The following is a 26,282-nucleotide window of genomic DNA, read 5'->3' on the forward strand; positions in this document are numbered from 1 at the left end:
GTAACCGGGGAGAGGGGTCCCGGTAACCGGGGGGGAGGGGTCCCGGTAACCGGGAAAGACGGGTCCCGGTAACCGGGAAAGAGGGGTCCCGGTAACGGAGGGGAGGGGTCCCGGTAACGGGGGGGGGGGGGTCGCGAACGAGCGCGCGCGATGACGTCATTGGGCCGAGCCGGGGGGCGTGGCCAGAGAGAAAAGGGGCGGAGCCAGCGCTGAGGCGGACGGAACCATTGTGAGGGGAAAAACGGGGGGGGGGGGAGGAGGAGGAAAAAAAAGACCCCAAAATGGGTCTGGGGGCGGCACCGAACCCCCCCAAAATGGGTCTGGGGGCGGCACCGAACCCCCCAAAATGGGTCTGGGGGCGGCACAGGAACCACAGAGACGCCGCGAGTGGGGACCAAGGGCTTTTAAAAACACCTGGTGGGGGGGAGGGGGGAGCTCCCAAATGTCCGTCAGAAGAGGGGGGGGGGGGGGGAGGGGCAGCCCCAAAGCCCCTCCCCCAAAGCCCCTCCCCCTCCCAATTCAGGCACGTTGGGGGTGGGGGAGGGGGGGGGAAAAGACCCCCAAAATTTAACCCCCCACACCCCAAAATAAATGAGGGGGGGGCGCAGAGTCCGGTTGGGGGTCCCGGTGCTGGCGGTGTCCCCTGAGGGGGGAGGGGAGGGGGGGGGATTCCCCTCCCCCACCCCCGGTTTTGTCCCCGGGGGGGGTCCCGGGGGGCTCCGGGGTCACCACAGGCGGTGCTGGTGAAGGTTCCGGCTGAGCACGGAGCGAACGTCGGCCGTGAACCTGAATTTGGGGAGGGGGAGAGGGAAAAAAATAAAAGAGTGTGAGACCCTCTCCCCAAAAATATAAAAATTATAAAAAACCCCCCCTAGGAAAAAATGGGATGGTCCAGAGGAGGGGAAGGTAAAAATTGGGGAAGGAAATGTGGGAATTTGGGGGGAAATCACCCAAAAAAGTCACCCAAGATTCCCCCCAAATTCAGCCAAAATCAACCAAATCCCATCCGGGACCACCAAAATCCTCCCCAGATTCAGCCAGGACACCCCAAATCTCCTCCAAGACCCCCAAATCCCCCTCGAATCTCCTCAAATCCCCCCAAATCCACCCCAGGATCCCCAAAACCCCCCTCAAATCCTTCCAAATCCTCCCCAAATTCACTCAGGAACCCCCAAATCCCCCTCGAATCTCCTCCAAGAGCCCCAAATTCCCCCAAATCTCCTCCAAGAGCCCCAAATCCCCCATGAATCTCCTCAAATCCCCCCAAAATCCACCCCAGGATCCCCAAATCCTCCCCAAATCCTCTCCAGGACCCCCCAAATCTCCTCCAAGAGCCCCAAAATCCCCCTCAAATCTCTTCAAATCCCCCAAAATCCACCCCAGGACCCCCCAAATCTCCTCCAAGAGCCCCAAATCCTCCTGAAATCTCCTCAAATCCCCCCCAGGACCCCCAAATCCTCCCCAAATCCCCCAGGACCCCCCAAATCTCCTCCAAGAGCCCCCAAATCCCCCTCAAATCTCTTCAAATCCCCCCAAAATCCACCCCAGGACCCCCCAAATCCCCCCCAAATCCACTCAGGACCCCCAAATCCACCCCAGGACCCCCCAAATCCTCCCCAAATCCGCCCAGGACCCCCCAAATTCTCCCCAAATCTCCCTCAAATCCTTCCAAATCCTCCCCAAACCCACCCAGGACCCCCCAAATCCCCCCAGGACCCCCCAAATCCCCCCAGCCTCGCCCCCTCCCCACCTGAGCGCGTCCAGCATGGGCAGGAGGTTGAGCAGGGCCGTGTCCCCGGGGTCGCTGAACCACGACTTGATGGGGATGGCGTTGTCTGGGGGGAAATTTGGGGGTCCCCAAAAGATTTTGGGGGTCCCCAGAGGGTTTGAGAGGAATTTGGGGGGATTTGAGGGAGATTTGGGGGGATTTGAGGGAGGTTTGGGGGGATTTGGGGGGGATTTAGGGGTCCCCGGGGTCGCTGAACCACGATTTCATGAGGACGGCGTTGTCTGGGGAGGATTTTGGGGGTCCCCAGAAAGATTTTGGGAGTCCCCAGAAGATTTTGGGGGTCCCCAAAAGAATTTTGGGGGTCCCCAGAGGGTTTGAGATGCATTTGAGGGGATTTGAGGGAGATTTGGTGGGGATTTGAGGAGATTTGAGGGGATTTGAGGGAGGTTTGGGGGGTCCCTGGCGTCACTGAATCAAGACTTGATGGGGATGGCGTTGTCTGGGAGGGATTTTGGGGAAATTTTGGGGGTCCCCAAAGAGTTTTGGGGGTCCCCAGAAAGTTTGAGAGAGATTTGGAGAGATCTGAGGAAGGTTTGGGGGGATTTGAGGGAGATTTGGGGGGGATTTGAGAGGATTTGGGGGAGGTTTGGGGGGTCCCCGGGGTCCCTGAACCACGACTTGATGGGGATGGCGTTGTCTGGGGGGAAATTTGGGGGTCCCCAAAAGATTTCGGGGGTCCCCAGAGGGTTTGAGATGGATTTGGGGGGATTTGGGGGGGATTTGAGGGGATTTGGGGGAGGTTTGGGGGTCCCTGGCGTCACTGAACCACGACTTGATGGGGATTGCGTTGTCTGGGGGGAAATTTTGGGGGTCCCCAGAGAGATTTTGGGGGTCCCCAGAGAGATTTTAGGGGTCCCCAGAGGGTTTGAGATGAATTTGGGGAGATTTGAGGGGGATTTGAGGGGATTTGGGGAGGTTTGGGGATCCCTGGGGTCTCTGAACCACGACTTGATGGGGATGGCGTTGTCTGGGGGGAGATTTGGGGGTCCCCAAAGAGTTTTGGGGGTCCCCAGAGGGTTTGAGAGGGATTTGGGGGGATTTGAGGGGATTTGGGGGGGATTTGGGGGGTCCCTGGGGTTTTTGGGAATCTTTTGGGGACATTTTGGGAATATTTTGGGAACATTTTGGGAATATTTTGGGAACATTTTGGGAACATTTTTGGAATATTTTGTGAATATTTTAGGAATATATTGGGGATATTTTTGGAATATTTTGTGAATATTTTGGGAATATTTTAGGGATATTTTGGGGATATTTTGAAAATATTTTGGGAATATTTTGGGAATATTTTGGGGATATTTTGGGGATATTTTGGGAATATTTTTGGGAATATTTTTGGAATATTTCAGGAATATTTTGGGGATATTTCAGGAATATTTTGGGGATATTTTGGGAATATTTTGGGAATATTTTTGGAATATTTTTGGGAACATTTTGGGAATATTTTGGGAACATTTTGGGAATGTTTTGGGGATATTTTGGGGATATTTTGGGAATATCTTGGGGATATTTTTGGGAATATTTTGGGAATATTCTGGGAATATTTTGGGGATAATTTGGGAATATTTTGGGGATATTTCAGGAATGTTTTGGGAACATTTTGGGAATATTTTGGGGATACTTTTGGAATATTTTGGGGATATTTTGGGAATATTTTGGGGATATTTTGGGGATATTTTGGGAATATTTTGGGGATATTCTGGGAATATTTTGGTAATATTTTGGGAATATTCTGGGAATATTTTGGGAATGTTCTGGGAATATTTTTGGAATATTTTTGGGAATATTTTTGGAATATTTCAGGAATACTTTGGGGATATTTTTGGGAATATTTTGGGGATATTTTGGGAAAATTTTGGGAATATTTTGGAATATTTTGGGAATATTTTGGGGACATTTTTGGGAACATTTTGGGAATATTTTGGGGATATTTTGGGGATATTTTGGGAATATTCTGGGAATATTTTGGGGATAATTTGGGAATATCTTGGGGATATTTCAGGAATGTTTTGGGAATATTTTTGGAATATTTTGGGAATATTTTGGGGATATTTTTGGGAATATTTCAGGAATGTTTTGGGAATATTTTGGGGATATTTTTGGAATATTTCAGGAATACTTTGGGGATATTTTTGGGAATATTTTGGGGATATTTTGGGGATATTTTTGGAATATTTTGGGGATATTTTGGGAACATTTTGGGAACATTTTCGGAATATTTTGTGAATATTTTGGGAATATTTTGGGGATATTTTTGGGAATATTTTGGGGATGTTCTGGGAACATTTTGGGAATATTTTGGGAATATTTTGGGGATATTTCGGGAATATTTCGGGAATATTTTGGGAACATTTTGGGAATGTTTTGGGAATGTTTTGGGGATACTTTGGTAATATTTTGGGAATATTCTGGGAATATTTTGGGAATATTTCGGAGATATTTCAGGAATATTTTGGGAATGTTTCTGGAATATTTCGGGAATGTTCTGGGAACATTTTGGGAATATTTTGGGAACATTTTGGAATATTTTGGGAATATTTCGGGGATATTTTGAGGATATTTTGGGGATATTTCTGGAATATTTTGGGGATATTTTGGGAACATTTTGTGAATATTTTGGGAACATTTTGGGAACATTTTGGGAATATTTTGGGGATATTCTGAGAATATTCTGGGAATATTTTGGGAATGTTTTGGGAACATTTTGGGAATATTTTGGGAACATTTTGGGAACATTTTGGGGATATTCTGGGAATATTTTGGGAATATTTCTGGAATATTTCAGGAATGTTCTGGGAACATTTTTGGGACTATTTTGGGGATATTTTGGGGATATTTTTGGAATATTTTTGGGATATTTTGGGAATATTTTGGGAATGTTCTGGGAACATTTTGGGAATATTTTGGGGATATTTTGGGAACATTTTGGGAATATTTTGGGTACCTGGATGGCTGCGGTAGGCTCCAGGTGAGTTGTCGAGGATGACGATGCTGGACAGGTCGCTGTGCACCACCGACAGGTCCTTGATGTAACTGCCCAGCTCCAGAGTGCAGTGCTGGGGGCGGGGCCACGTCAGGGACACGCCCACCGGAAATGGGACACGCCCACCAATCACAGGACACGCCCACCGGAAATGGGACACACCCACCAAACACAGGACACGCCCACCGGGAACGGGACACGCTCACCGGAAACGGGACACGCCCACCGGGAATGGGACACGCCCACCGGAAGTGGGACACACCCACCGGGAACGGGACACGCCCACCGGAAATGGGACACGCCCACCGGGAACGGGACACGCCCACCGGAAACGGGACACGCCCACCGGGAATGGGATACGGCCACCGGGAACGGGACACGCCCACCGGGAACGGGACACACCCACCGGGAATGGGACACACCCACCGGAAACGGGACACGCCCAACGGAAATGGGACACGCCCACCGGAAAGCGGGACACACCCACCTGAAGCGGGACACGCCCACCGGAAGCGGGACACGCCCACCAATCACAAGACACGCCCACCGGAAGTGGGACATGCCCATCACACCTCTCCAGGTGTTCCTCACGTGTCACACCTCACACACACCTGTCACACCTGTGTCACACCTCACACACACCTGTGTCACCTGTCACACCTGTCCCTCACCTGTGTCACCTGTCACACCTGTCCAGGTGTTCCTGACCTGTGTCACACCTCACACACACCTGTGTCACCTGTCACACCTGTCCAGGTGTCCCTCACCTGTGTCACCCCTCACACACACCTGTGTCACCTGTGTCACCTGTCACACCTGTCCCTCACCTGTGTCACCTGTCACACCTGTCCCTCACCTGTGTCACCTGTCACACCTGTCCAGGTGTTCCTCACCTGTGTCACACCTCACACACACCTGTCACACACCTGTCCCTCACCTGTCCAGGTGTTCCTGAGCTGGCTGTAACCTGTCCCACCTGTCCCTCACACGTATCCAGGTGTATCTCACACCTCTCCAGGTGTATCACACCCCTCACACCTGTCCAGGTGTATCTCACACCTGTCACACCTGTCCAGGTGTATCTCACACTCCTCCAGGTGTATCTCACACACACACAGGTGTATTTCACCTGTCCAGGTGTATCTCACACTCCTCCAGGTGTATCTCACACCTGTCGAGGTGTATTTCACCTGTCCAGGTGTATCACACCTTTCACACCTGTCCAGGTGTATCTCACACTCCTCCAGGTGTATTTCACCTCTCCAGGTGTATCTCACACTCCTCCAGGTGTATTTCACCTGTCCAGGTGTATCTCACACTCCTCCAGGTGTATTTCACCTCTCCAGGTGTATTACACACACACACAGGTGTATCTCACACCTCTCCAGGTGTATTTCACACCTGTCACACCTCTCCAGGTGTATCACACACACACACAGATGTATCTCACACCTGTCCAGGTGTATCTCACACTCCTCCAGGTGTATTTCACCTGTCCAGGTGTATCTCACACTCCTCCAGGTGTATTTCACCTGTCCAGGTGTATTTCTCTCTCACCTGTCGGTAGTAGCGCCGGCCCAGGATGCAGCGGTTGTCACACACCCCTCACACACACACACACACACACACACAGAGGTGTATCTCACACTCCTCCAGGTGTATCTCACACCTGTCACACCTGTCCAGGTGTATCACACCCGTCTCACCTGTCGGTAGTAGCGCCGGCCCAGGATGCAGCGGTTGTTGTCACACACACACACACACACGCACAGATGTATTTCACCTGTCCAGGTGTATCTCACACCTGTATTTCACACCTCTCCAGGTGTATTTCACCTGTCCAGGTGTATCACACCTGTCTCACCTGTCGGTAGTAGCGCCGGCCCAGGATGCAGCGGTTGTTGTCACACACCCCTCACACACACACACAGGTGTATCTCACACTCCTCCAGGTGTATTTCACCTGTCCAGGTGTATTTCTCTCTCACCTGTCGGTAGTAGCGCCGGCCCAGGATGCAGCGGTTGTTGTCGAGCCGATCGGCCACGGCACAGCCGTAGATCTCCATGCTGGCTGTGAACACAACCAGCTCGTACCACTGGGAAACCTGGGATAAACAACCGGAATAAACACCGGGATAAACACCGGGATAAACACCGGGAAAACCGGGATAAACACCGGGAAAACCGGGATAAACAACGGGAAAACCGGGATAAACACCGGGATAAACACCGGGAATGGCAGGATAAACACCGGGATAAACACTGGGAATAAACACCCGGATCACTGTGAATACAACCAGCTCGTACCACTGGGAAACCTGGGATAAACAACCAGAAACTGGGAATAAACAACCGGAAAACTGGGAATAAACACCAGGAAAAACACCAGGAATAAACACCCGGATCACTGTGAACACAACCAGCTCGTACCACTGGGAAACCTGGGATAAACAACCGGAAAACCGGGAATAAACACCGGGAAAACCGGGATAAACACCGGGATAAACACCGGGATAAACACCGGGATAAACACCGGGAATAAACACCCAAATCACTGTGAACACAACCAGCTCGTACCACTGGGAAACCTGGAATAAACAACCGGAATAAACACCGGGAAAACCAGGATAAACACCGGGATAAACACCGGGAATACCGGGAATAAACACCCGGATCACTGTGAACACAACCAGCTCGTACCACTGGGAAACCTGGAATGAACAACCGGAAAACCGGGAATAAACACCGGGAAAACCGGGAATAAACACCGGGATAAACACCGGGATAAACACCGGGATAAACACCGGGAATAAACACCCGGATCACTGTGAATACAACCAGCTCGTACCACTGGGAAACCTGGAATGAACAACCGGAAACCGGGAATAAACACCGGGAAAACCGGGATAAACACCGGGAAAACCGGGATAAACACCGGGAATGGCAGGAGAAACAACAAGAATAAACACTGGGAATAAACAACGGGAATAAACACCAGGAAAACCAGGAATAAACACCGGGAAAACCGGAATAAACAACAGGAAAACCAGGATAAACACTGGGAATAAACAACAGGAATGGCGGGAAAAACACCGGGAAAACTGGGAATAAACAATGGGAATGGTGGGATAAACACTGGGAATAAATAACAGGAATAAACAATGGGAATAAACACCGGGAATGTCAGGAATAAACACCAGGAAGTTTAGGGAGAATTTGGGGAAATTTGGGAATGTTGGGAAGAGTTTGGGGTGAATTTGGAAGGTTTTGGGGTGAATTTGGGGGTTTTGGGGTAGATTTGGGGTTTTTGGGGTGAATTTGGGGGTTTTGGGGTAGATTTGGGGTTTTTGGGGTGAATTTGGGGGTTTTGGGGTGAATTTGGGGGTTTTTGGGATGAATTTTGAGGTTTTGGGGGTTTTGGGGTGAATTTGGGGGTTTTTGGGGTTCACTCACCACCTCCAGGAAGAAATCCACGTGCGGCCGCTTGTGCACGAAGAACCTCACGGGGTGTTTGTCAATGACCACCTGGAAAAGAACCCCAAAATCAACCCCAGGACCCCCAAAAACCCCAAAATCAACCCCAAAAACCCCTGGAAGCTTCAAAATCCCAAAAATTCCCCCAAAAAACCCCAAAAATTCCCCAAAAAATGCAAAAAATCCCCAAAAATGTTCCCAGAATTCCCAAATTTTCCCGGAATTCCGGGATTTTCCCCCAAACCTTGAGGATGAAGTCGGGGGGGGTCCCAGGCCCCCCAAAATCCCCAAAAATTCCCCCAAAAATCCCAAAAATTCCCCAAAAAAATCCCCAAAAAAACCCAAAAAAATCCAAAAAAAATCCCGAGATTTTTCCCAAAATTCCCAAATTTTCCCGGAATTCCGGGATTTTGCCCCAAACCTTGAGGATGAAGTCGGGGGGGTTCGAGACCCCCTCAAAACCCCAAAAATTCCCCAAAAAACCCCAAAAATTCCCCAAAAATCCCAAAAAAAACCCAAAAAAATAAAAAAAAATTCCCGAGATTTTTCCCAAAATTCCCGAATTTTCCCGGAATTCCGGGATTTTCCCCCCAAATTTTGAGGATGAAGTCGGGGGGGTTCGAGACCCCCTCAAAACCCCAAAAATTCCCCCAAAAAACCCCAAAAATTCCCCCAAAAATCCCAAAAATTCCCAAAAAAATCCAAAAAAAACCCAAAAAATCCAAAAAAATTCCTGAAATTTTTCCCAAAATTCCCAAATTTTCCCGGAATTCCGGGATTTTCCCCCCAAATTTTGAGGATGAAGTCGGGGGGGGTCCCAGGTTCCCCCCAAAACCCTCAAAATCCACAAAAAACTCCCAAAAATTCAAAAAAAAATCCCAAAAAATCCCCAAAAAAAACCTCAAAAATCCCCGAAATTTTCCCAAAATTCCCGAATTTTCCCATAATTCCGGGATTTTCCCCCAAACCTTGAGGATGAAGTCGGGGGGGGGGTCCCAGGCCCCCCAAAATCCCCAAAAATAAAAAGAAAAACCCCAAAAATTAAAAAAAAAATCCCCCAAAAAACCCAAAAAATCCAAAAAAATCCCCGAATTTTTTCCCAAAATTCCCGAATTTTCCCGGAATTCCGGGATTTTCCCCCCAAATTTTGAGGATGAAGTCGGGGGGGTCCCAGGCCCCCCCAAAACCCCCCAAAATCCCCAAAAATTTTAAAAAAAACCCCAAAAATTCCCAAAAAACCCCCAAAAATCCCCAAAAAACCCAAAAAAATCCAAAAAAATTCCTGAAATTTTCCCAAAATTCCCGAATTTTCCCGGAATTCCGGGATTTTGCCCCAAACCTTGAGGATGAAGTCGGGGGGGTCCCAGGCCCCCCAAAATCCCCAAAAATAAAAAAAAAAACCTAAAAATTCCAATAAAAATCCCAAAAAATCCCAAAAAAATCCAAAAAAATCCCCAAATTTTTTCCCAAAATTCCCGAATTTTCCCGGAATTCCGGGATTTTGCCCCAAACCTTGAGGATGAAGTCGGGGGGGTTCGAGACCCCCTCAAAACCCCAAAAATTCCCCTCAAAACCCCAAAAATTTAAAAAAAAACCCCAAAAATTCCCCAAAAAATCCCCCAAAAACCCCAAAAATTTCCCCAAAATTCCCAAATTTTCCCAGAATTCCGGGATTTTGCCCCAAATTTTGAGGATGAAGTCGGGGGGGGTCCCAGGCCCCCCAAAATCCCCCCAAAATCCCCAAAAATAAAAAAAAAAACCCCAAAAATTCCAAAAAAAATCCCCAAAAATCCCCAAAAAAACCCAAAAAAATTCCTGAAATTTTCCCCAAAATTCCCAAATTTTCCCGGAATTCCGGGATTTTGCCCCAAACCTTGAGGATGAAGTCGGGGGGGGTCCCAGGTCCCCCAAAATCCCCCAAAATTTAAGAAAAAAACCCCAAAAATTCCAAAAAAAATCCCCAAAAATCCCAAAAAAAACCTCAAAAATCCCCGAATTTTTCCCAAAATTCCCAAATTTTCCCAAAATTCCGGGATTTTGCCCCAAACCTTGAGGATGAAGTCGGGGGGGGTCCCAGGTCCCCCAAAATCCCCCAAAATTTAAGAAAAAATCCCCAAAAAAACCAAAAAAATTCAAAAAAATTCTTGAAATTTTTCCCAAAATTCCCGAATTTTCCCGGAATTCTGGGATTTTGCCCCAAACCTTGAGGATGAAGTCGGGGGGGGTCCCAGGTCGCACCGTTGGCCTCAGGACCCCGTCGTGGTGGGAGTGGATCAAAGTCTCGTCCAAATCCAGCACCAGAATCTTCCTCTTCACCTGGTCTGGGAAAAAAATCCGGGAATTCCGGGAAAATCCGGGAATTTGGGGGGAAATCCGGGAATTTGGGGGGAAATCCGGGAATTTCAGGGGAAATTTGGGAATTTGGGGGGAAATTTTGGGGGGAAATTGGGGTTTTTAGGGGAAATTTGGGGGATTTAAAGGGAATTTTGGGGAGAAATTTGGGATTTGGAAAGGAAAATCTGGGAATTCTGGGGGAAAATCCCAGAATTTGGGGGAAAAATCTGGGAATTTGGGGGGAAATTTGGGGATTTGGGAGAAAAATCTGGGAATTTGGGTGGAAATTTGGGGATTTGGGGAGAAATCCAGGAATTTGGGGGGAAATTTGGGGGAAAATTGGGGTTTTTTAGGGGAAAAATTTGGGATTTGGGAGAAAAATCCGGGAAACTGGGGGAGAATTTCGGGATTTAAGAGAAAATTTGGGAGTTTGGGGCAAAAATTTGGGGATTTTTCCCCCCAGTTTGGGATTTTTCCCCCCAAATTTCCAATTTTTTCCCCAAAATTCCAATTTTTTCCCCAAAAAATTCCAATTTTTCCCCCCAAAAATCAAATTTTCCCTCCAAAATTCCAATTTTTCCCCCCAAAATTCAGGATTTTTTTGCCCCAATTTGGTTTTTTTCCTGGATTTTGGAATTTTTCCCGGATTTTGGGATTTTTCCCCAGATTTTGGGATTTTTCCTGGATTTTGAGATTTTTACCCCGGATTTTGGGATTTTCCCCAGATTTCGGGATTTTTCCCAAATTTTGGGATTTTTTTTCCCAGATTTTGTGATTTTTTTCCCAGATTTCGGGATTTTTCCTGGATTTGTTATTTTTTTTCCAGATTTTGTGATTTTTCTCCCAAATTTTGGGATTTTTTCCAGATTTTGGGATTTTTCCCAGATTTTGTGATTTTTCTCCCAAATTTTGGGATTTTTCCCAGATTTTGTGATTTTTCCCCCCAGATTTTGTGATTTTTTTCCCAAATTTTGTGATTTTTTTCCCAGATTTTGGGATTTTTCCCAGATTTTGTGATTTTTATCCCAAATTTTGTGATTTTTTTCCCCAGATTTTGTGATTTTTCCCAGATTTTGTGATTTTTATCCCAGATTTTGTGATTTTTTTCCCCAGATTTTGTGATTTTTTCCCAGATTTTGTGATTTTTCTCCCAAATTTTGGGATTTTTCCCCAGATTTTGGGATTTTCCCGGGGTTTTGGGACTCACTCAGGCGGTTCCTGGAGATGGGGGACAGGGGCAGGACGTCGTAGCGCACGGTCTGGTACTGGATCACCTGGAAAACCCCAAATTCCTCTTTGAAACAGCCCCAAAATTCCCAAATTCCCAAAATTCCCAAAATTCCCCCTCAAAACCCAAAAAAAAACCGGAAATTTTGGAGCTTTTTAGGGAAAAAAATTCAAAATTCGCCTCAAAATCCACAAAAATCTCCTCAAATTCCCCCCAAAATTCCCAAAAATCTTCCCCAAATCCACAAAAATTCCCTCAATTTCCTCAAATTTCCCCAAAATCCTCCCGGAATTCCCAAAATTCCCCCGCAAAAACCAAAAAAAAAAGAGAATTTTGGAGAATTTTTGGGGAAAAAACCCCAAAATTCGCCTCAAAATCCATAAAAATCCTCCTGGATTTCCTCAAATTCCCCCAAAATCCTCCCGGAATTCCCAAAATTCCCCAAAATCTCCTGAATTTCCTGAAATTTCCCCCAAAATCCTCCCAGAATTCCCAAAATTCCCTCAAATCCTCCCCAAAATTCCCAAAAATCCTCCCAAAAAATTCCCAAAAATCCCCAAAACCGGCGAAAATTCCCAGAAAATTCCCAAATTTCCCCCCCCAAACTCCCAGGGGAATTCCCGAATTCCCTCCTGAGCCATTCCCGGTTTTTTCCCGGAAAATTCCCGAAATTCCAACTCCATTCCCGACATTCCAACTCCATTCCCGATATTCCAACTCCATTCCCGATATTCCAACTCCATTCCCGGTTTTTCCCGAGCCATTCCCGTTATTCCCGGCTCATTCCCGGTTATTCCTGAGCCATTCCCGATATTCCAACTCCATTCCCGGTTTTTCCTGAGCCATTCCCGGCTCATTCCCGGTTTTTCCCGCTCCTTTCCCGGTTATTCCCGTTATTCCCGGTTCATTCCCGGTTTTTCCCGAGCCATTCCCGGTTTTTCCCGCTCCATTCCCGGTTTTTCCAGGGTCATTCCCGGTTTTTCCCGCTCCTTTCCCGCCTATTCCCGCTCCATTCCCGGTTATTCCCGGGTCATTCCCGGTTTTTCCCACTCCATTCCCGACATTTTTGCTCCATTCCCGGTTTTTCCCGGTTTTTCCCGGTTTTTCCCGGGTCATTCCCGCTCCATTCCCGAAATTCCAACTCCATTCCCGGTTTTTCCCGAGCCATTCCCGTTAATCCCGGCTCATTCCCGGTCATTCCCAATATTCCTGAGCCATTCCCGGCTCATTCCCGGTTTTTCCCCGTTTTTCCCGGTTATTCCCGGTTTTTCCCGGGTCATTCCCACTCCATTCCCGATATTCCCGCTCCATTCCCGGTTTTTCCCGGGTCATTCCCGGTTTTTCCACGGTCATTCCCGATATTCCAACTCCATTCCCGGTTTTTCCTGAGCCATTCCCGGTGTTTTTCCCGGGTCATTCCCGGTTATTCCCGGTTATTCCCGCTCCTTTCCCGCCTGTTCCCGCTCCATTCCCGGTTATTCCCGCTCCATTCCCGGTTTTTCCCGCTCCTTTCCCGGTTATTCCCGTTAATCCCGAGCCATTCCCGGTTTTTCCCGTTAATCCCGGGTCATTCCCGGTTATTCCTGAGCCATTCCCGGTTTTTCCTGCTCCATTCCCGGTTATTCCCGGGTCATTCCCGGTTTTTCCTGAGCCATTCCCGGTTTTTCCCGCTCCATTCCCGCCTGTTCCTGCTGCATTCCCGGTTATTCCCGTTAATCCCGGGCCATTCCCGGTTATTCCCGGTTCATTCCCGGTTTTTCCAGGGTCATTCCCGGTTATTCCCGCTCCATTCCCGGTTTTTCCTGAGCCATTCCCGGTTATTCCCGGTTATTCCCGGTTTTTCCCGCTCCTTTCCCGCCTGTTCCTGCTCCATTCCTGGTTTTTCCCGCTCCATTCCCGGCTCATTCCCGGTGTTTTTCCCGGTGTTTTTCCCGCTGGAATTCCCGGTTTAATTCCCGTTAATTCCCGGTGCCCTCAGCAGCCCCAGGGCCCCATTCCCGGTAATTCCCGCTGGAATTCCCGGTAAAACTCCCGTTAATTCCCGTTAATTCCCGCTGGAATTCCCGGTAGAAATTCCCGGTAAAATTCCCGTTAATTCCCATTAATTCCCGCTATAAATTCCCGTTATTCCCGGTATTTTCCCAGGTGTTTTTCCCGGTTTTTTCCCGGTGTTTTTCCCGGTTTTTCCCGGTGTTTTTCCCGGTGTTTTTCCCGGTATTTTCCCGGTTTTTCCCGTTAATTCCCGGTACTCACGGTCCGGCCCTTCCCGTTAATTCCCGGTCCAATTCCCGTTAATTCCCGGTATAAATTCCCGTTAATTCCCGGTATAAATTCCCGTTAATTCCCGTTAATTCCCGGTAGAAATTCCCGTTAATTCCCGGTATAAATTCCCGTTAATTCCCGTTAATTCCCGGTAGAAATTCCCGTTAATTCCCGGTATAAATTCCCGTTAATTCCCGGTATTCCCGGTATGAATTCCTGGTGTTTTCCCGGTGTTTTTCCCGGTTTTTCCCGTTAATTCCCGGTACTCACGGGCGAAGCTCCAGAGTTCGGGGCTCCATTCCCGGTAACTCCCGGTCCAATTCCCGTTATCCCGGAGCCATTCCCGTTATCCCGGATCCCATTCCCGATAGAATTCCCGGTGTTTTTCCCGGTTTTTCCCGGTACTCACGGTCCGGACCTGCCTCCTGAGCAGGTAAAGGGCGAAGCTCCAGAGTTTGGCGGCGAAGGCCACGAAGGAGCGGAGGCCGAGCAGGCACTGGCTGCGCATCCTGGCGCTCCCGGCCCCGCCGCCGCCGCCTCTGCCGAGCTCCGCCAGCTCCGCCGCCGCTCCCGGAGGCTCCCGGGGGCTCCCGGAGCTTCCCGGGGGCGATTCCGGGGGGTCCCGGGAGGTCCCGGCCCTCAGCGAGGACCGAGCGGCGCCGCCATGGCCGCCATCTTCCCCCCCAACCCCCGCCCCGCCACTTCCGGTGCGACACTTCCGGCAGCGCCGCTTCCGGGGCACGCACGGGGGGGGCGGGGCTTCAACAGAGAACCCGCGCTGATTGGAGGAGACGGGGGCGCTGTTTAATATTAATGAGGTGATTGACAGCTCATGTAAATGAAGGCGCGGGGTTTCCGCCCCTGATGGATGATTGACAGCGCGGTTATGCAAATTAAGGGGCGGGGCTTCTGTCTTGGGACGGAATGATTGACAGCTCGGTTATGCAAATTAAGGGGCGGGGCTTCTGTCTTGGGATCGAATGATTGACCGCGCGGTTATGCAAATTAAGGGGCGGGGCTTCTGCACTGGGATTAATAAATTGTGAATGATTGACAGCTCGGCTATGCAAATTAAGGGGCGGGGCTTCTGCCTTGGGCTCAGTAAATCATGAATGATTGACAGCTCCTTTATGCAAATTAAGGGGCGTGGTTTAAACTACCAGGATAACTGATTGACAGCTCATTTATGCAAATTAAGGGGCGTGGTTTAAGCTGTCAGGCTGTTTGATTGACAGCTCCTTTATGCAAATTAAGGGGCGTGGTTTAATTTCTTTTCCTAAAAAAAATCGGGAATTTTTTTCCCTCTCAAATTTGGGATTTTTTTCCTTAAAAAATTTGGGATTTTTATCCCAAAAATTTGGGGATTTCTCCCTTAAAAATTGGGATTTTTCCCCCCCAAAAATTGGTTTTTTTTTCCCTAAAATTTGGGATTTTTTTCCCTCCAAATTTGAGATTTTTTCCCCTCAAATTTGGAATTTTTCTCCCAAAAATTTGGGATTTTTTTTTACTCCAAATTGAGATGTTTTTCCTAAAAAAATTGGGATTTTTTTTCCCCTCAAATTTGGAATTTTTCTCCCAAAAATTTGGGATTTCCCCCCCCCAAATTGGGGATTTTTTTTCCTAAAAAATTGAGATTTTTTTTCCTCCAAAAAATGGGATTTTTCTCCCAAAAATTGGGGATTTTTTTCAATAAAAAATTGGGATTTTTTCCCGCAAATTTGTAATTTTTTTCCCCAAAAATTGGGGATTTTTCTCCCCCAAAATTGGGATTTTTTCCCTAAAAAAAATTGAGATTTTTTTTCCTAAAATTTGGGGGTTTTTTTTCCCAAAAATTGGGGATTTTTCCCCCCCCCCAAAATCAGGATTTTTTCCCTAAAAAATTGGGATTTTTTCCCTAAAAAATTGAGATTTTTTTCCCTAAAATTTGGGATTTTTTTTCCCAAAAATTGGGGATTTTGCCCCGAAATGAGCCCGGCAGGGTGGGGGAGGTGCAGCTCCTTTATTTGGGTCCCGAATTTGGGGATTTTCCCCCAAAATTTGGGAATTTCGGGGGGGGTTCAAAGGTCCAGGTCCTCGTCGGGGTCCTCGGGGTCCTCGGGGGGCGCCTCGGGGACGATCCTGGGGAAATTTGGGGGAAAAAATGGGGATTTTGGGAAAATTGGGGATTTTGGGAATAAAAATGGGGATTTTGGGAAAATTGAGAATTAAAATGGGGATTTTGGGAAAAAAAAAGGGAATTTTGGGGAAAATTTTGGGGATTTTGGGGAAAAACTGGGGAGAAAATTGGGGAATTTGGGGAAATTTGGGACAAATTTGGGGGATTTTGGGAAAAAATGGGAATTTTGGGAAAAATTGGGAATTTGGGGGAAAAATTTGGAATTTTTGGGGGAAAAATCGGGAATTTGGGGGAAAAATTTGGGAATTTTGGGAATAAAAATGGGGATTTGGGGGAAAAAAATGGGGATTTTGGGAAAAAAAAAGGGAATTTTGGGGAAAAATTTGGGGATTTTGGGAATAAATTGGGAATTTGGGGGGAAAAATGGGGATTTTAGGGGAAAATTTGGGAGAAAATTGGGGAATTGGGGGAAATTTGGGACAAATTTGGGGGATTTTGGGAAAAAATGGGAATTTTGGGAAAAATTGGGAATTTTGGGGAATAATTTGGGGATTTTGGGGGAAAAATTGGGATTTTGGGGGAAAAATTTGGGGATTTTGGGGGAAAAATTGGGGATTTTGGGAAAAATTGGGCAGAAAATTGGGAAATTTGGGGAAATTTGGGGGAAAATTGGGGGATTTTGGGAAAAATCGGGAATTTGGGGGAAATTTGGGGGATTTTGGGAAAAAAAATGGGGATTTTGGGGAAAAATTTGGGGATTTTGAGGGGATTTGAAAGGATTTGAAAGGGAATTTTGGGGGAATTTTGAGAGGGATTTTGGGGCAATTTTGGGCTGATTTTATGTGAATTTTTGGGTAATTTTTGGGGTAATTTGGGGAAATTTTGGGAGAATTTTAAGGTGATTTTGGGGCAATTTTGAGCAAGATTTTAGGAGGGATTTTGGGGCAATTTTGGGGGATTTTGGAAGGAATTTTGGGAGGGGATTTGGGGCAATTTTAGGGGATTTTGGGGCAATTTTGGGAGGGGATTTGGGGGGATTTTGAGAGGAATTTTGGGGCAATTTTGGGGGATTTTGGGAGGGATTTTGAGCTGATTTTGGGAGGAATTTTGACAGGATTTTGAGGTGATTTTGGGGGATTTTGGGCGGGGATTTTAACAGGATTTTGGAGGAATTTTGACGGGATTTTGGGAGGGATTTTGGGGTGTTTTTGGGGTGATTTTGGGGGATTTTGGGGTCTCTGGAACTCACCTGGGCAGGTACGGGGGGGTCAGGGCCGCCCTCGCCCCCCGCTCGGCCCCCGACAGCCCCAGGCGAAAAGTCAGGGGGGAGGGGCCCAAATTTGGGGCGTTTTGGGCCTTTTTGGGCTCCTCTTCCTCCTCCTCCTCCCCCAAATTTGGGGAGGGGTCGGGCGGGGGGGGCCCCCCCAAGGAGCCGTCGGGGAGGAGGGTGAGGGTCTCCTGGGGGGGAGGGGAGAGACCAAAATCAGCCCCAAATTAGCCCAAAATTACCCCAAAATCAGCCCCAAATCTGCCCAAAATTACCCCAAAATCAACCCCAAATCTGCACAAAATTACCCCAAAATCAGCCCTAAATCTGCCCAAAATCTGCCCAAAATTCACCCAAAATCAACCCAAAATTCACCCCAAAATTCACCCCAAATCAGCCCCAAATCTGCCCAAAATTACCCCAAAATCAGCCCCAAATCTGCCCAAAATTACCCCAAGATCAATCCAAAATTACCCCAAAATCAGCCCAAAATTACCCCAAAACCAGCCCCAAAATTACCCCAAATTCAGCCCAAAATTACCCCAAAATTCACCCAAAATCAGCCCCAAAATTCACCCAAAATCAGCCCCAAATTACCCCAAAATTACCCCAAAATCAACCCAAAATCAGCCCCAAATTACCCCAAAATCACCCCAAAATTCACCCCAAATTTAGCCCAAAATCAGCCCCAAAATCAGCCCCAAATCTGCCCAAAATTCACCCAAAATCAGCCCCAAATCTGCCCAAAATTACCCCAAAATCAACCCCAAATCTGCCCAAAATTACCCCAAAATCAACCCAAAATTACCCCAAAATCAGCCCCAAATCTGCCCAAAATTCAACCAAAATCTGCCCCAAAATCGGCCCCAAACTTCACCCAAAATCAACCCAAATTTCACCCCAAATTACCCCAAAATCAGCCCCAAAATTCACCCAAAATTCACCCAAAATCAGCCCCAAATTCACCCTAAAATTACCCCAAAATTCACCCAAAATCAGCCCAAAAATCAGCCCAAAATCAACCCAAAATCAGCCCAAAATTCACCCAAAATCAGCTCCAAAAATCCCCTTTAAACCCCCCAAAATTCACTTTAAACCCCCCCAGGACCCCCCAAAATCCCCTTTAAACCCCCCAGGACCCCCCAAATCCCCTAAAATCCCCCCAAAATCCCCTTTAAACCCCCCAGGACCCCCAAAATCCCCCCAGGACCCCCCAAAATTCACTTTAAACCCCCCAAGACCCCCCAAAATCCCCCCAAAATTCACTTTAAACCCCCCAGGACCTCCCAAAATCCCCTAAAATCCCCCCAAAATTCACCTTTAAACCCCCCAGGACCCCCCAAAATCCCCTAAAATCCCCCCAAAATTCACTTTAAACCCCCCAGGACCCCCCAAAATCCCCCCAGGACCCCCCAAAATTCACTTTTAAACCCCCCAGGACCCCCCAAAATCCCCCCAGGACCCCCCAAAATTCACTTTTAAACCCCCCAGGACCCCCCAAATCCCCCCAGGACCCCCCAAACCCTCCCCAAAATCCCCCCAGGACCCCCAAAATCCCCCCAAAATTCACTTTAAACCCCCCAGGACCCCCCAAACCCCCCCAAATTCCCACCTCCAGGGCCCCCCGCCCTTTCCGGGGGTCCCTGAGCAGCCTCAGGCTCCGGGGGGCTCCGGGGGTCTTGGGGGGCCCCCCCAGGATGAGCTGGAGCTGGGCCAGAGCCCCCAGAGCCCCCAAAAGGGGAGGGGGGTGAAGGTCCTGGTGCAGCAGCGCCACAATTCGGGGAGGGGGCTCTGGCAGAGAGGGGGAGACCCCAAAAATCATCAAATTGGGGGAAAAAAACTTAAAAAAACCAACCCAGGAACCCCCAAATCCACCCCAGGAACCCCAAATCCCCAAATTGGGTGAAAATCCCCCCAAAAATCCACCCCAGGACCCCAAAAATCATCAAATTGGGGGAAAAAAACTCAAAAAAACCAACCCAGGACCCCCCAAATCAACCCCAGGAACCCCAAAATCATCAAATTGGGGGAAAAAAACCCCAAAAAAACAGCCCAGGAACCCCCAAATCCACCCCAGGACCCCCAAAATCCACCCCAGGACCCCCAAAATCATCAAATTGGGGGAAAAAAACTCAAAAAAAACAACCCAGGACCCCCCAAATCCACCCCAGGACCCCCAAATCCACCCCAGGACCCCCAAAATCATCAAATTGGGGGAAAAAAACCCAAAAAAATCAGCCCAGGAACCCCCAAATCCACCCCAGGACCCCCCAAAATCCACCCCAGGACCCCCCAGATCCACCCCAAGACCCCCAAAATCCACCCCAGGACCCCAAAAATCATCAAATTGGGGGAAAAAAACTCAAAAAAACCAACCCAGGACCCCCAAATCCACCCCAGGAGCCCCAAAATCCACCCCAGGAACCCCAAAATCATCAAATTGGGGGAAAAAAAACCAAAAAAAACAACCCAGGACCCCCCAAATCCACCCCAGGACCCCCCAAATCCACCCCAGGACCCCCCAAATCCACCCCAGAGGCTTCAAATCCCCCCAAATCCCCCCAAAATCCGGCTCAAGACCCCCAAAATCCTCCCCAAATTCCATCCAGGACCCCCCAAATCCCCCCCAAAATCCCCTCAAATCCCCCCAAATCCCTCCAGACCCCCCAAAATCCCCTCAAATCCCCCCAAATCCCCCCCAGTCCCCTCAAATCCCCCCAAATTTCCCCGAATTTCCCCAAATTCCCCAAATTTTCCCCCAAATATCCCAAAATCTCCCCCGAATTTCCCCAAATTCCCCCCCCAAAATCCTCCAGACTCCCCAAAATCCCCCCAAAATCCCCTCAAGTGCCCCCAACCCCCCCCAAATCCTCCCCAAAATCCCCCAAAATCCCCCCAAAATCCCTCCAGACACCCCAAAATCCCCCCAAGTTCCCCCAAAATCCCCTCAAATCCCCCCCAAATTCCATCCAGGACCCCCCAAAATCCCCCCAAAATCCCCTGAAATTCCCCCAAAATCCCCCCAAAATCCCCTCAAATTCCATCCAGGACCCCCCAGACCCCCCCAAAATCCCCTCCAAATCCCCAAATCCTCCCCAAAATCCCCCAAATCCCCCCCAAATTCCATCCAGGACCACCCCAAACTCCCCCAAATCCTCCCCAAACCCACCCAAATCCCAAATCCCTCCCAAAATCCCCCAAAATCCCCCCAAAATCCCCTCAAATCCCCCCCAAATTCCATCCAGGACCCCCCAAATTCCATCCAGGACCCCCCAAATCCCCCCAAAATCCCTCCAGACCCCCCCAATCCCCCCAAATCCTCCCAAAATCCCCTGAAATCCCCCCAAATTCCATCCAGGACCCCCCCAAATCCCCTCAAATCCCCCCAAATCCCCCAAAATCCCCTGAAATTCCCCCAAATTCCCCCAAAATCCCCTCAAATTCCATCCAGGACCCCCCAGAACCCCCCAAATCCTCCCCAAACCCCCCCAAAATCCCCTCCAAAATCCCTCCAGGACCCCCCCAAATCTCCCCAAATCCCAAAATCCCCCAAAATCCCCTCAAATCCCCCAAAATCCCCCCAAAATCCCCTCAAATTCCATTCAGGACCCCCCAAATCCCCTCCCCTCCCCCCCCTCTCACCGTGCCCCTCCCCCAGCAGCGCCCCCAGCCCCGGGTGGGGGAGGGGCTCCCGGAGCAGGGCCCAGCTCAGAGAGTCCAGAACCAGAACCGGGGGGGGGGAGGGGCGGGGGGGGGAGGGGAGACCCCCGGGGAGGGGGGAGGGGGAGGGGAGACCCCCCAGGAGCCCCCCAAAAACCGAGGGGGGGGAGGGGGAGGAGTGGGGGGAGGGGAGACCCCCCAGAACCGAGGAGGGGGAGGGGAATGGGGGGTGGGGGGAGGGGCGGGTGGGGGAGGGGAGCCCCCCCCGGCTCAGCCACCCCAGGGGGTCCCCGGAGAGGTCCCGGAACAGGAGCCTGGAAATGGAAATTTTGGGGTGAAATTGGGGGGTTTTGGTAAAAAAATGGGGGGATTTGGGGATTTTGGGGGATTTGGGGGGAATTTGGGGAAATTTTGGGGAGATTTTGGGATATTTGGGGGAAAATTGGGGAAAATTTGGGATATTTTGGGATATTTGGGGAATTTGGGGGGAATTTGGGGGAGATTTGGGGGAAAATTGGGGAAAATTGGGGAAAATTGGGGAAAATTTGGGATATTTTGGGATATTTGGGGAATTTGGGGGGGATTTGGGGGAGATTTGGGGGAAAATTTGGGGAATTTGGGGGAAAATTGGGGAAAATTCGGGATATTTTGGGATATTTGGGGAATTTGGGGAAAATTTGGGAATTTGGGGGGAATTTGGGGAGATTTTGGGGAATTTGGGGGAAAATTGGGGGATTTTGGGGAGATTTGGGGGAGATTTGGGGGAAAGTCAGGAGATTTTGGGGGAAATTGGGGAAAATTGGGGGAATTTGGGGGAAATTCGGGGATTTTGGGGGAAATTTTAGGAAATTTGGGGGAAATTTGGGTGAAATTTGGGGAGATTTTGGGAGATTTTGGGGTATTTGGGGGGAATTTGGGGAATTTTGGGGAATTTTGGGGAATTTTGGGGAATTTTGGGGGGAAATTCCGGGAGATTTGGGGGGAATTTGAGGACATTTGGGGGAAAATTGGGGAAAATTTGGGATATTTTGGGATATTTGGAGAATTTGGGGGGGATTTGGGGGGAAAATTGGGGAATTTGGAGGGAATTTGGGGAGATTTTGGGGAATTTGGGGGAAAATTGGGGGATTTTGGGGAATTTGGGGGAGATTTGGGGGAAATTAGGGAGATTTGGGGGGGATTTGGGGGAAAATCAGGAGATTTTGGGGGAAATTGGGGAAAATTGGGGGATTTTGGGGGGAATTCGGGGATTTTGGGGGAGATTTTAGGAAATTTGGGGGAAATTCGGGGAGATTTGGGAGAAATTTGGGGAGATTTTGGGGAGATTTTGGGATATTTGGGGGGAAATTGGGGAGATTTTGGGATATTTGGGGAATTTGGGGGGAAATTTGGGGAATTTCGGGGAATTTGGGGAGATTTGGGGAATTTGGGAGGAATTTTGAGGAAAATTGGGGAAATTTGGGGGATTTTGGGGGAATTTGGGGGGAAAATCGAGGAAATTTTGGGGAATTTGGGGAGATTCGATGAAATTTGGGAGATTTTGGGGACGTTTGAGGGAAATTCAGGAATTTTGGGGAGATTTGAGGGGATTTGGGGAAAATCTGGGGAAATTGGGGGGATTTTGGGAGATTTAAAGGGAATTTTGGGGCAATTTAGGGATTTTTGAGGGGTTTTGAGAGAATTTTGGGGTTTTTTTGGGTGTTTTTGGGGTTTTTTTGGTTTTTTTGGGTGGTTTTGGGGTTTTTTGGGTGGTTTTGGGGTGTTTTGGGGGTTTTTGGGGTGTTTTGAAGATTTTTGGGGTGTTTTGGGGATTTTTGGGGTGTTTTGGGGTTTTTAGGGTGGTTTTGGGGGTGTTTTGGGTGTTTTTGGGGTGTTTTTGGGGTTTTTAGAGTATTTTTGGGGTGTTTTGGGTGTTTTTGGGGTTTTTAGGGTATTTTTGGGGTGTTTTGGGTATTTTTGGGGTGTTTTGGGGGTATTTTTGGGGTGTTTTAGGGTGTTTTTGGGGTTTTTAGGGTGTTTTTGGGGTGTTTTGGGGTGTTTTTTGGGTGTTTTTGGGGTTTTTAGGGTATTTTTGGGGTGTTTTGGGTGTTTTTGGGGTGTTTTTTGGGGTTTTTGGGCTCACCTTTCCCTCACAGAAGGGCTCAGCCCCCTCTGGAATTCCTCCTGCGTCACCTCCAGGAGCACCACGAGCACCTGCTCTGCCCTGGGGGGCGTTTGGAGCCTTTCGAGACCCCCAAAAACCCCCAAAACCACCCCAAAAACCCCAAAAAAACCCCAAAACCACCCCAAAAACCCCAAAAAAACCCCAAAACCACCCCAAAAACCCCCAAAAAACCCCAAAACCACCCCAAAAACCTCCAAAACCCCACAAAACCACCCCAAAAACCTCCAAAACCCCACAAAACCACCCCAAAAATCCCCAAAATTTCCCTCAAACCACCCCAAAAACCCCCAAAAAACCCCAAAACCACCCCAAAAACCTCCAAAACCCCACAAAACCACCCCAAAAATCCCCCAAAATCTCCCCAGGACCCCCCAAAACCCTCCCAGATCCCCCCAAAATCCTCCAAAATTCACTTTAAACCCTTCCAAAATTCCCAAATTTCCCCCAAATCTTGCCCCAAATCCCCTCAAATCCCCTCAAATCCCCTCAAAACATCCCGGAATTCCCAAATTTCCCCCAAATCCCACCCCAAACCTCCCAAACCTCCCAAATCCCCTCAAAATCCCCCCAAATTCCCTCAAAACATCCCGGAATTCCCAAATTTCCCCCAAATCCCACCCCAAACCTCCCAAACTTCCCAAATCCCCTCAAATCCCCTCAAAAGATCCCGGAATTCCCAAATTTCCCCCAAATCCCACCCCAAGCCTCCCAAATCCCCTCAAATCCCCTCAAATCCCCTCAAAACATCCCGGAATTCCCAAATTTCCCCCAAATCCCACCCCAAACCTCCCAAACCTCCCAAATCCCCTCAAAACATCCCGAAATTCCCAAATTTCCCCCAAATCTCGCCCCAAACCTCCCAAACCTCCCAAATTCCCTCAAAACATCCCGGAATTCCCAAATTTCCCCCAAATCTCGCCCCAAGCCTCCCAAACTTCCCAAATTCCCTCAAATCCCCTCAAAACATCCCGGAATTCCCAAATTTCCCCCAAATCCCACCCCAAGCCCCTCAAACTTCCCAAATCCCCTCAAATCCCCTCAAATCCCCTCAAAAGATCCCGGAATTCCCAAATTTTCCCGATTTTTCCCTCAGAAATCCTCACCTGGCCGCGGCCTCGCTGACGAGCGCCCGCAGGAGGCTCCGACCCTCGGACTCGGCGGTGTCTGAGGGGGGAAGAAAAAAAACTCCTGGAGAACTTTCCCGAATTCCCGAACCCCTCGAATTCCCGAAAAAATCCCGGAATTCCCGGAATATTCCCAAAAAAAATTCCCGCCAAATTCCCCCCTCACCCCTCACGAGCAGGAGCCCCCCCGGGCCCAGCGCCTCCAGCATCGTCGCGCGGCGCCTTCTGATGACGTCACGTTACGGCAGAGGGAGCCGCCATTTTCTTCCCTTGTACGGCAACGGGCGCCGCCATTGCTGCGCCGGCGCTTTCTTAATGACGTCACGCGTCGCCGCGGATGTGACGTCATCGTACGGCGGAGCGCGGCGCCATGTTGGGTGAGGGGAAAATTTGGGAATTTTTCTTTTTTTTTTTGGGAATTCTGAGGGAATTTTTGGGATTCCCGCGTTGGGTTTTGCCTCAAATCCTCGGGTTTTGACCCAAAAAAGGAGAAGAGGAGGAAAAAAGCGGCCTCGGAGAGCGCTGGGCGCCGCCATTACCGGATGAGGGCGAATTCCTTGGAATTCTCTGGAATTCCCATCGGAAATCCGGGAATTTTTTTTATTTTTTAAACCCTTTTTCCAGGTTTTTCCCAGGATTTCCTCAATAAAATCGCGGCTGTTCGGAATTCCCAAAAAAATTCCATTTTTATGGATCAAAATCTCCCCAAAATCCCCAAATTTCCACCCAAAATCCCCGAAATTCCCGAATTTGCCCCAAAATTCCCAAAATTCCCCCCAAAATTCGAGGATTTGGGGTCGTTTTGGCGTCGTTTTATTTTGGGGAGGGTCTCCAGTCCCAAAAAATCCCCAAAATCCCCAAAAATATCCCCAAAAAAACCCGAAAAAATCCTCCCAAAAATCCCACCCCAAAAATCCCAAAAATTCCAAAAAATTCCAAAAAAATCCCAAAAAATCCCAAAAAATCCCAAAATTTCCCAAAAATATCCCAAAAATCCCCAAAAATATCCCAAAAAAACCCCCAAAAAATCCTCCCAAAAAATCCCCCCCAAAAAATCCCAAAAAATCCCAAAAAATCCCAAAAAATCCCAAAAAAATCCCAAAAAATCCCAAAATTTCCCAAAATTTCCCAAAAATATCCCAAAATAAATCCCGAAAAATCCCCCCCAAAAATCCCAAAAAATTCCAGAAAATCCCAAAAAAAATCCCAAAAAAATCCCAAAATTTCCCAAAAATATCCCAAAAATTCCCAAAAAATCACCAAAAATCCCAATTTTATCCAATTTTTTTCCGGATTTTTCCGCTCCAGCTGTTCCCAGCTGTGCCCAGGTGTGTCCCAGGTGTGTCCAGGTGTGTCCAGGTGTGTCCCAGCCCCATTTCCACGGCGTCAAACCCCAAAAATTCCCAAAAAATCCTCCCAAAATCCCCAAAAAAATCAAAAAAATCACCAAAAAATCACCAAAAATCCCAATTTTATCCAATTTTTTTCCGGATTTTTCCATCCCAGGTGTGTCCAGGTGTGTCCAGGTGTGTCCAGCCCCATTTCCATGGACTCACACCCCAAAATATCCCCCAAAAACCCCAAAAAATCACCAAAAAAATCCCAAAAAATCACCAAAAATCCCAATTTTATCCATTTTTTTCTGGATTTTTCCATCCCAGCTGTGTCCAGGTGTGTCCAGGTGTGTCCAAAATCCCTCCAGGTGTGTCCAGCCCCATTTCCACGGTGTGAAACCCCAAAATATCCCAAAAAAACCCCAAAAAATCACCAAAAATCCCAATTTTATCCCATTTTTTTCCGGATTTTTCCATCCCAGGTGTGTCCAGCTGTGTCCAGCTGTGCCCAGGTGTGTCCAGGTGTGTCCAGGTGTGCCCAGGTGTG

At 48.6% G+C, this 26,282-nt stretch overlaps 2 protein-coding genes across 2 annotated transcripts; both read right to left on the minus strand.

Moving 5' to 3' along the window:
* Positions 1-682: 682 nt before the first annotated feature.
* CTDNEP1 (CTD nuclear envelope phosphatase 1) lies at positions 683-14,997 on the minus strand. Its single transcript, XM_058828468.1, has 8 exons — positions 14,480-14,997; positions 11,788-11,854; positions 10,449-10,567; positions 8,226-8,297; positions 6,761-6,877; positions 4,734-4,845; positions 1,751-1,835; positions 683-786 (listed from the first exon to the last, which is right to left on the minus strand). Exons 1-8 carry the CDS (start codon positions 14,576-14,578, stop codon positions 726-728), a joined length of 732 nt encoding a protein of 243 aa, XP_058684451.1. The 5' UTR covers positions 14,579-14,997; the 3' UTR covers positions 683-725.
* On the minus strand, positions 14,710-24,881 carry ELP5 (elongator acetyltransferase complex subunit 5). Its single transcript, XM_058828471.1, has 8 exons — positions 24,568-24,881; positions 24,381-24,441; positions 23,236-23,316; positions 21,392-21,427; positions 19,066-19,244; positions 17,436-17,644; positions 16,030-16,188; positions 14,710-14,829 (listed from the first exon to the last, which is right to left on the minus strand). Exons 1-8 carry the CDS (start codon positions 24,608-24,610, stop codon positions 14,710-14,712), a joined length of 888 nt encoding a protein of 295 aa, XP_058684454.1. The 5' UTR covers positions 24,611-24,881.
* Positions 24,882-26,282: the final 1,401 nt, after the last annotated feature.

Source organism: Poecile atricapillus (genome assembly GCF_030490865.1).
Source record: "Poecile atricapillus isolate bPoeAtr1 chromosome 36 unlocalized genomic scaffold, bPoeAtr1.hap1 SUPER_36_unloc_2, whole genome shotgun sequence".
NCBI lineage: Eukaryota > Metazoa > Chordata > Aves > Passeriformes > Paridae > Poecile > Poecile atricapillus.